This window comes from Tinamus guttatus, unplaced genomic scaffold (genome assembly GCF_059628265.1).
Source record: "Tinamus guttatus ecotype Peru unplaced genomic scaffold, ASM5962826v1 Tinamus_guttatus_pri_ptg001150l, whole genome shotgun sequence".
In the NCBI taxonomy this organism is placed as follows: domain Eukaryota; kingdom Metazoa; phylum Chordata; class Aves; order Tinamiformes; family Tinamidae; genus Tinamus; species Tinamus guttatus.
Genome location: NW_028289684.1, coordinates 561113 through 571569, shown reverse-complemented (window position 1 = coordinate 571569; position 10457 = coordinate 561113). Strand labels below are relative to the sequence as shown.

Genomic DNA, 10457 nt, shown 5'->3' with positions numbered 1-10457 from the left:
CGCGGCTGCGAGGGTCCCGGGCGGACGAGGGGCAGCGCTCGGCAAGGCCAGGCCGGGATGACCCGGAGGAGCGCGGATCCTCCCGCACTGCGCGCACTGACCCGCACACGCAAAGCGGCACGGCCGGGCAGGGGCAGGAGGAGGACGGAGGAGAGGAGCCGCGGAGGGAAGTTGCTTTGTCCCCACAGCTTCTCCCTAGGGCTGCCCAGGACGGGCTGCACCGTCTCTCCCCTTGCCTTCAAGAAAGATTTTTTTTTTTAAATCCCTAGTGCCCCCGGCAGCTCTTGACACACCAGTAACGAGGGGGGAGATATCAAAGTAAACACGCGGGGAAGGCGCTAAGCGAGAGGCACCGTCCTGCACCCCGTGCTGCGGGGCCGGTCCCGCCGCCACCGCCGCTGCGTTGTCACCCACCGGGACGGAGCCGTCCCCGCCGCGGGCCGGCCCGGGGCGAGCACAAGCGCCGGGGTCTTGGCTCGCCCCGGTCTGGCGTGTCCCCCCGCCGAGGCTCCGCTCCTGCCCCCCTTTCCCCCGCCCCCAGCGCTCAGTTTTGCAGCTTGGCGGAGCCCTCTGAGCACTTGCGGGTCGGAGTCCCAGATGCTCAAGCTGCTTGTGGTGGTGGCGGATTGCTCTTTTTTAAATTATTATTATTATTATTATTTATACTATAATCAGGTAAATCAAATCTCCGAAACGGCACCGCGCTGCAAACACCCGGGCTGTCTCAACGGCACTCCGTGCACGGAGAGTCTGCCCCGCCGCTGACACAGTTCTGCGGTGGGAATCCGGAGGGCTTTTCTAAGGCCTGTTTTGCTATTTTTGTTGTTGTTGTTGTTGTTGTCGTTCAATTAGCCCTAGTGATTTATTCAATGCATGCATGCAGGGACATTAATATGCGGTGGCAGTTCCCACAAACAATATTCCTCTCAGGCTTTCTGCAGCCCTAGCATCTACTGGGAAGGGGGGAGGCCATGGAGAGACAACCAGGCGCTCTCACCCTCTTCCCCTACCGACTCCTGTCCCCCTTCGTGGGGCAGGAGGGGCCGTAGGGTACGAGGTCGCTCTCCGACCCCTGTCCCAGGGGGACTGGGACCCGCCTGCGGCCCCTGCTCTGCTCTCCCGTTGCAGCCGCCGGCCTAGCTGTCTCCGACAATGCAGGGATGCAGCTGGGTTTTAAAAGCAGATTTTGTTTCTGAGTTACTGTATTTGCTTTTCTTTTTATTTTCTTTTTCTTTTTTTTCCCCCACACTCTGCTCTGAACCAGTTCATCCTCCAACTGTGCCTATGTCGTCCCTGCAAAGGCAGTTAGCCGCTGTCGGGAAGAAGAGGGCAGAGAGAGGTTATTATTTCGGTTGTGCGGTGCATCGGATTTTGTTTTTTAGGACGAGTTTGAAGTTCAACCTAGTCACACGCGGAGAGTAGCAGTGTGGCCGAGCTCTGCACCCCCTGCCCGCACCGGGCCGAGGAGCAGGGGCCATTTCTAACCTCCCTTGGCTGCAGATTAGGGAGCTGAGCGGTTTTCTGCGCTCAGATAAAGCGGTTAATGCGGAGTGGCAGTGCCTTACGGCGGGGGGGAGCCCTGGGGGAAAGAGATGCCAAATACACGAGCTCAGTCCGCTCCTGCACACGCAGCTAAAAAGTCTCCAAAACTTCTTCCGTTGGCTCATGCTTAATAAATAAATAAATAAGAAGGCCAGAATAAATGAACTGTACAGAGGGAGAGGAAGAAAGTGCACGGCCAAAGGAGCCAGGGGAAAGACTTGCCCAAATCTTCTGCCTTTTTTTTTTTTTAGTACATGAATAATGATTTAAAAACCCTGCCTGCCCTCAGCGTTTCTCCCGTGCCCGCGGGAGCGCAGCCCGGCGCGGGCAGCGGCGGAGCGGGGCCCCGCGGTCGCGCGTGGGGGACGCTCCCCCCGGGCCGGGCGGCAGCGGAGCCCGTGGGCGCTCGCAGGCAGCTCCGCGGAGCCCCGCGCAGAGCCGGGCGCCCGCGGAGCCGCTCGGCGGCCGCTGGCGCTGGACAGCGCGTGCAGGAGGGCTCAGATACCCGAGTTTCTGGGCGCGAGGCGTTATTAGAGAAGGAGATCCCGCCAAGAAATGCCATTTCAATGATTTTAATAAGCAAAATAGGAAACAATTTTAATAACCAAAAACAGAAACCAGTCTGAATAAAACTACAATAGACCAGGTTTTTTAATATTTTTTTTCATATCATAAGCAGGATTTGAAATTGATCCCTTCAGAACTTTACATGAAATAAAAACATTTTTTCCGCTGCTGCAATGTTTTGATTTCAACACAGTTGAATCAGTAAAAACCAAAGATCGTTTTCTGATGCATGACTAATATCCACAATATTTAAAACTGCAAGCACCATGCTGTTCATTACAATCTCGTTATTACTGTTAATTTATAAACTAATACAAACTTAAAATGCATCCGGCCAGCAGTGCCAGCTATCCTAAAAAGGAAACTAAAAATAAGTTTTCATTTTGGTATTTTTGTCAGTGCAACGTAAAATAATCCTTTTACTGACCTGCAGGAGGAAAAAAAAAGTAATAAAAACACCCATAAGACTCCAAACTACTACTAATATACAACTGCAAATAAATTTTGGCTAAAACTTTCACTCACTGCATAGGGAAGCAGAGAAGCAGATTACAAATCATTGCAAAAGAATACACTTAAAAGTTGCAGTATGACTTCTTAAAAAAAAAAAAGTTTCACTTTATATGCTTTTCCAGCTCACGTACCCACTGCTATCATTGATAAACCTAACTTAGGTGGTGACACGAATCATTTACTGTGACTTCAGCTCGACTTCTAACAAGTCTTTCTTTCACTTTTTTTTTTTCTTAATTTTACTGGAAAAAAAATCAAAGGGCAGCTGGTATTTCTTAAAAGGAACCAATATATCGCCCATGCCTCGCTTTCTGAGTGTACAATCAGAAGGGAGACTCTAAGGCCAAGTCTAAACACTACAGGCTGAGAATTGTCCTGGAGGAGATGGAGCTTCACTGCCACTTTAAAGCGCGGAGGAGGCTCTAGTGACCGATGCGAACTCGCTTTCCCGGTTAAGTTTAGGTTTGTCAATGCCATCCAGGCTTTTTTTTTCTGCCCCAACAAACAAAAACCAAAATGAAAACTAAAAAAAAAAAATCTTAAAAGTGCACCAGATATACAAAGTTTTTTTTTTCTTTTCTGAATGCAAAATGCCCATAAGTTTAAGTGTCTCTTTAATACCAAACAAACCGTATAACCAGCCTGCTGAAATGTTTTGTTTTTTGTTTTTTTTTTTCTTTTCCTGTGCGGTTTGAAGTCGCAGATATTTACAAGCTAACAATCATAAAAGAAAATAAGAGAGCAAAACCAACGAACAAAACTGCACAAGCAGTAAAAAGTTTTGATAACTCGTAATGCTTTTCTTATTGATGAAACAAAACAACAGAAAGCTATGATCGATGATCAACATGCTAAAGTTAAACAAGAAAATGGTACAAAATAGAAATTATTACCATACATGTCCAGCATGCAGGATTAATATTTTTAATGCAGATTTTCGTATTTTTCTATATAATCAAGCAGGCAATAAAACTGATGAGTTTTTTTTTCTTCCTTTCTTTTCTTTCTTGGATTGAATGTCCCATCTGAGTCCTGTAACTTATTTCTCAAAGCAGGCAATATATGAAGAGTTTGCATATATTGTCCCTTTTATTTATTCTCTTTTTTTTTCCAAGCAGGTAAATTGTGCATGAGATGCTGCTGTCATGTCCTCTCTTTCCAAGCAGGCAGTATGTTATAGATGGCTTGTTCATCGTCCTTTTTTTATTATTATTCTCTTAAAGTCCATCTCATTCAGGGAGCAAGCGATCTATAAAACGCTTCGCTTGTCCTTTTCTCCTTTGCCTCTGCCTCTGTCCCTCTCTCTCACGCACAAACGAAAGTCAAAAAAGTTGCACGTTACCTCTCCCGTCCCCACCCCCATCTTACTTTTCCCACAGCTAATCTAGGAGACTGGATGCTGCAAAAGTCAAGTCTCTATTTTTTTTCTCTCCTTCTTTCTCGCTAGTCAAGCAGACAGATGGATGGAGATGTCAGAGGAGGATGGGAGCGGGGGGAGGGGAAGGGGGAAGGTGATGGGGTCGGGTTTTTTTGTTTGTTTTGCTTTTTTTATTATATTTGTTAAGCACTCACATGAAGAACTCGGGGGAAGACGGGTTGTCACTGGTGGAGCCGGCCTCTCTGAAGCCATTGCTGGCAAGTTTCTCACACTTGAGCTTGTAGGCATCTCTCTCTCTGGCGAGCCGGGTCACTTCTTGCTTGAGCTGTTCCACCTGCTGAATTAGCTGGGTCTTTTCATTCTCCAGGTGGTGTTTCTGCTGGACACGTTTATACCTGCAGGACTGGGCATAGCCCCTGTTCTTCAAGGTCCTCCTCTTCTGCTTGAGGCGGATCACCTCGTCTTTGGTGAAGCCTCGGAGATGCCTGTTGAGCTCCCTCACGGACATGGAGACCAGCTGGTCGTCTGAGAACCGGTCCTCCACACTGCTGGAGGGGGGATGCTGCTGGTGCGAGTTCTGGAGCTGCTGGGAGGAGCTGGAGGAGGTGGAGGGAGTGGGAGAGGCCTGGTGGTGATGGTGGTGGTGGTGATGAGGGTGCCCGCTGCCGGCCAGGTCTTCGTGGGTGACTGCGGGATACTGGTGGTGGTGTTGGTGATGGTGGTGGTGGTGGTGGTGGTGGGCCCGGAAGCTCTCAAAGCCTTGCAGCTGCTGGGACACCTGGTGGGACCCAATGAGAGCTTCAACGGCATCTTCTGGGGTGAGGTTCAGCGCCTCGGGGTTCATCTGCTGATAGCTATTGGCCATCCAGTACAGGTCCTCCAAGTGGGTCTTCTGCTCAGTGGGGCTGAAGCTGGGCGAGGAGGGCACGGAGCTGCAGGGGGTGCTGATGGGGGTGGAGGAGACGGAGCCGGCGGGCTGCAGGCGGGTGCAGTGCCTCCCGGAGCGGTCATTCCTGCCCAGGGGCTCCTTCTTCACGTCGAACTTCATCAGGTCGAAGTCGTTGACATACTCCATGGCCAGGGGACTAGTGGGCAACTCGGCTCCGATACTGAGCTCTCCGGCCATCGCGGGCTTGCGGGCACCTCCGCCGGCGCAGGGGCTGGAGACCTCACTCCAGCGCGCAGCCTGGGAGAGGACTGGCTGCGCTCCCTTATTCCAAATAAACTTTGGCTTCGCTTCCTCGCTTCCTTTCCTCCGCTCCCCCCTCCACCGCCTCCTCCTCCTCGGCCGCTTCCTTCTCCCGGCTCCTCGGGCTTGTGCAGTCCGCAGCGACAAAGCCAAGGACGAGCCAGCAGCCGGGGCCGCCTCGATGCCTTCTGTCTTTTCGTATCAGCGTTTGCAGCGCAGCGCGGGCTGCAGCAGCTCCTAGCACTTAGGCGCCCAGTTGCAAGGAGAAAGGAGCAGTAGCAGGAGGGAAAAAGCAAAACAAAACAAAGATGCTGCCTTCGGGTCTGCGCAGGAAGAACGGTACAAAACGTTCAGCCCGTGCCCCTGGCTGCGTTTGTAAGTCCTGAGCCTCCTCTCCGCCGTAGCAGAGCACCGGAGTCTGCCGCAACTTTCCAGTCCGAGAAGGCGGCCGGGGCAGCGCACTGGCTATTTGCGGTGGTGGCTGCGCTTTGCACGGGAGTTTTGTCGCTGGCTCTCGCCGCGCAGGGGAAGGGGAGGGAAGAGGGGGAAGGAAGGAGGGGAAGGAGGAGGAAAAAAAAAAAAAAAGAAGAAGGAGGAGAGGGGGGACGAGAAAACCCAGGTCTCCGCTGTAGCTGCCGCCTCCAGCTCTCGTTGTGCAGCTGTGATTCGCAGCGCAGCCCCCCTTGTCTTCTTATACGGCCGTGCCCGCCGAGCGCGCGGCGGGGGCCGGGGCCGGCGGCGGCAGCGCCAATGGCAGCGCCGGGCGGGCGGCGACGGGGCGGGCGGGCGGCGGCGGGGGCGGGCGGCGGGGCCGGGCCGGGCCGCGCCGTGACAGCTCCGCTCCGCAGCGCCAGCTGAGCGGCCGCGGCTCCCGGCCCCGCGCGCCGCCTCCCGCTTCCCCCTCCCGCATCGCTCTTTTATTTATTTATTTTTCTCCCCTCCCGCCTCATCTGCTGCCCCTCTAGCCCCCCCACCCCCGCCGGTGCTTTTCGGCCTCCGCAGCCCGCAGAACGGGAGGGCTGGGGACATCCTGCCTGTCCCTTTGTTCTAAAGACAACAAAGTGCCTCTTTGCTCGCTCCCGTCCCGGAGCAAATTTCTGTACAGTTCAACCTCCACTTGCCCCCTCCCCACATCGCCGCGTGCAACTTTGTGCCACCGTCCCGCATCCGGAGGGAATAAAGAGCCCCGCTGTCCGCGGCTGCTCCGCGCGGAGCCGGCGCGGGGGTTGCGCGGAGATGCGCGGAGCAGCCGCTGGGGAAGGGCCGGCTCGGGGAGGCTCTCAGCTCTCCCCGTGCAGTCGCGGAAATTCTCCCGGTTCCAGGAAGAAAATCGCACCCTAAAGTAAAGCAAAGGCATTGACACAGACAATTGCAAATATTAGGGAGAGAAGGGAGAAAACCTAATTACATTTCACTTCTTGAGGGGACTGTGTTTGCTTTCCTCTGCTGTTCCCCGAGTGAGTGACTGCATGCAAAGAACTCAGCTTGTAAGGGCTTTTTTTTTTTTTTTTTTTTTTTTTTTGGTTCGGTAACAGGATTTTTTTTTGAACATTTTGTAACGATTAAGGGAGATTAGGGCTTCTCTTTACACTGTTCTAGCGCTCAAACAGACAGAAAGTGCGACCCCAAGTGTCCATTTGGAGAATAACAGCAACTTTTCATGGGATTAAAAAAAAAAAAAAAAAAAAAAAAAACGGAAACGGGGAAGGGCGGCCGGGGAGAGAGCGCGGAGCGCGGAGGGGCGCGCAGGGGTGCGGAGAGGGGCCCGCACTGGACGCGCTGCTCCCTCCGTCTGCGCCTCGACCTCTGCCGCTCTCGGAGCGCCCCGGCTCTTTGACATCAACGACATTTCTCGTTATCTTTCTCGATTATTTAGGAATAAAAAAGAATAAAAAGTTCAATGTCTATCCGTTTTCAGAGAATAATTAGAAGGAAATTGCTACCGAACAAAGAAAACACTGCGGAAATCTCCCAGTGGAGATACCCCCTCTCCCAGCCCGTCGCCCCTCTCTCCCAACTGGAACGAAGCAGGGGCAGCCCGGGGATGATGCCAGCGGCCCTCGGCCCCACTCGCCCCGCTCTTTCGCATCGCCGCAGGGCCGTGCGCGGGCGCGCAGGGAAGCGCGCAAGCCAAAGCCCACAAAGTCTGGGCTTCCCGGCGAGGGCGCCGCGGAAAGACGAGGTGCAATGGGTGCAAAAGTGGCTCCGCATTACGGGCACTGCGGGAGGGATTCGTGGGGGGGCGATGCGGGAGCCGGGCCGCCTCGCTTGAATCTTTCCCCTTTGCATTTGCAGGAGAGAAAACTCGCGATCGATAACTCCTTAGGTCTGTGAACTCCGGAGCGCTCCGTAACCCGCCGCTCATCCCGCAGCTGCGTCTTCCCCGGGAGGTAACGGAGAGCCCACGGAACTAAACGCCAGTTGGGGCCGGGGCTGCAAGGCCGCCCGCGCACCCACCCTGCAGGTTCCCCTGCTCCAAACCTGTGCGTGCCCCCGGGCGCGGACCCCCCGCCAGGCTCCTCGCCGCATCCGGACTGCTTGGGTGGATGGGACCCAAGGACCAGCGAGGGGTCCGCACGGGCACCGGGCTGCTGCTTTCCTAACGGCTCCAGAATTGGGAATTCTCTGTTTTCCGAGGCGCGCGGGAGCGGAGGTGCCCGCGCAGGGGGCTCCGAGGCGCTCGCCGGGCCCCGCAGCTGCGGCCTCTCGGGGGAGGGGGTGGCGGGAGCCCCAAGGCTCCCGGCTGCGGCCGCGGGACTTTGTTATTTATGAGGTGCTGCAAGGTGCTTAGGGAGAGCTTTATTTTTATCGGCGCGCTAAACGCTGTCTTTGCAAGTGATGTTCCCTAGCAGGGAGAAAGGAGACCCCGGCGAGCGCTCGGGAAGCTTGGATCCAGCCTTGGAAAATGTGCAATATAGATGGCTATTTTTTTCTCTCTCTCATAATTACTGAGGTATATTCACAAGGTGGAGCTACTGAAAGGCGGAGAAAGCCCTGATCTGACCATCTCCCTGTTCATACACACTGTGTCCCTTTCCTTTTTCTTTTAAACTGTGAACGACAGGCTGGTTCTGCGCGTCCGTCTTCATAGTCATAAAATTTCCAGGCACTTACTGGGTCCGTTTTTCTGCTCTTCCATCCTTTCCTCCCTTCCTTACATAGGCACTAGGAATCACATCCCACAAAGCTTGCGGCGCTGCACAGCGGGCTAAAATAAGAATCGCTTGGTGCGCCGGATCCCTAGTTAGAGGCCGGTGCTGTTTATTTTCGACTTTTGAATTCAGTCGTCAAAGCTTAATCACTCTCGGATGTTAACTTGGGGGGAAGTGGGGAGGAATCTCTTTGGTCTTAGCCATTTTTTTAGAACATGCACACAGGGAAAAAAATGATGTTGTTGGAGCGGAAGAGGAGGAGGAGGGTCCCCGAGCCGCGTAAAGAGTTTCTCCTCGGTGGGGACGAGGCGTCGAGCTCGCCCCCGAACTCCCGGGCGAGCGGCCCGTGCCGTGGGGCCACCTGGCACGCACCTCTCCCCGAATTTTGCTCGGCAAATTTTGTTGCGTTGTAACCCACTCCCAGTGCCCAAAAACTGCTAATTCAAGTGGGACATTCCTCTCTCACAACCACATTTTTTAAGATCCTTTTTTTTTTCCCCTTAAGATTAGTTTTAACTAAAGAATCACTTCTCCCCCCTTCCGCTTTGTGTCCCCTCCTCCCACTTTCACATTCCCCATCAAAATCGGAAAGAGTTCAAACAAAATCAGAGCGTCATTTCAGAGCAGCGCCATCCGGCACGCACGTTCGCATCGGGGCAGCGGGGGGCCGAGAGCCACTGAAATTGCAAAGATCACCCTTAAATCTGATGCATAAACATTCCTATTCCGACGTGGTTTGCAAGGGCTTTTACCTGAACCGGAGAGTTGATATCTGAAAGGGAATTGTATTAGGGCGACATGCCGGTTCCCATTTCTTAGAAATAGCACAGCTAGGTAACTGATTTAAAAAAGAAGAAGAAGAAGAAGAAGAATCTCATATATTTTTTACGCTGCTGATTCTTTGAGAAGTGCTTCTCGGTTTTGGTAGCTGACTGCTACATTTTCCCCTGAATTAGCTTTTTCACCCCATAACATTAGTGGGATATGCTCCCTGAAATGGTAGTTTTGTTAACAAACAAACACACAAACCGAAATCACCCGTGGCTGACAGTGGGCACTGATGGGGAAAAAGGGCATCGCTTGACTCATTCTTACCTCCCCACACTTGATTTTTAATTTCTCAAATTGCGAGCAGACACCGTGCTGTTTGTCAGGGTTTCTTTTCCCCTGTGTAAGCAGCAAGGGACCTGGTTAATCATCTATCTTAGATACGTGTGCATGAGAAAGAAAAGTGTTGATGCTTGCTTGTTCAGCTTGATGGGGATGGCCCACGAATTTCGTATTAAATTACTAGCGCTAATCATAAGTCTTTGTTTCTCTCCCCCCCAACTCCCGTCTCTTTTTTTTTTGCTGGGATTGTCAAAGTAAAGCGCGCAACATTCTTTGGGCAAAGTCTGCACAGCAGCTTTGCAGTATAAAATAAGCTATTGTACCATCCTCTGTGCACTGGATCTCTCCCGAATTTATCTGCACCCCTTGCGAGAGAGGCAACCCCCCGCACTAACTTTACACCCGCTTTCACAGGTGCATCGTGAGAAGGATGTGGAGCGACACTTCGGCAGGGTAGGTTTTGTGTGGATGCTTTTTTTCTCCAGTCTCTGCAGTGCGCAGCACGGAGTCCGAGCTGGGCAGCGGGGTGCTCGGGCGCGGGAGGTCCCGCAGAGCCCTGCGGCGAACGCGGAAATGTGAGCGCAGCGCGCACGACTAAAGCCACAATGCGGGGTCTGCCTGCGCGCTGCTCTCCTGGTGTCACCTGCACGTCGCACAGCTCCGGAGCGAGCGCGGCCACGCGCGCACATTTGCGCGCCCGCTCGCAGACCGGCACCCCGAAGGAGCCTCTCCCGGCGAGCGCGCGGCGCGGCCGCTTCTGCTCCCGTTGCAAAGAGCGCGGAAGGAGCTCGGTTGCTGCGCGGCTGCTGCGCGGGGACCGGGACAGAAGAGTTCGGCGGCTCCGCGGCGGCCCCCGGCTCCGCAGCGCGGGGGTCCCGACCCGGGGTCTCCCCCCGGCTCCCGGGGAAGTCGCCGCCGCTGCCGTCCCTTGCGCGGGGAGAAGAGCGAGCGGCTCCAGGGCTGCTGTTTGGGGGTCTCGTGCACGGTGGGGAGCGGGTGTCTGCGA

General features: G+C 54.0%; 1 protein-coding gene across 1 annotated transcript; it reads right to left on the bottom strand.

The window, feature by feature from the left end:
* Window positions 1-3275: 3275 nt before the first annotated feature.
* On the bottom strand, window positions 3276-5838 carry MAFB (MAF bZIP transcription factor B). The gene is made up of 2 exons (XM_088538738.1): window positions 4195-5838; window positions 3276-4021 (listed from the first exon to the last, which is right to left on the bottom strand). The coding sequence occupies exons 1-2, from the start codon at window positions 5124-5126 to the stop codon at window positions 3961-3963; spliced, it is 993 nt and encodes a 330-aa protein (XP_088394864.1). The 5' UTR covers window positions 5127-5838; the 3' UTR covers window positions 3276-3960.
* Window positions 5839-10457: the final 4619 nt, after the last annotated feature.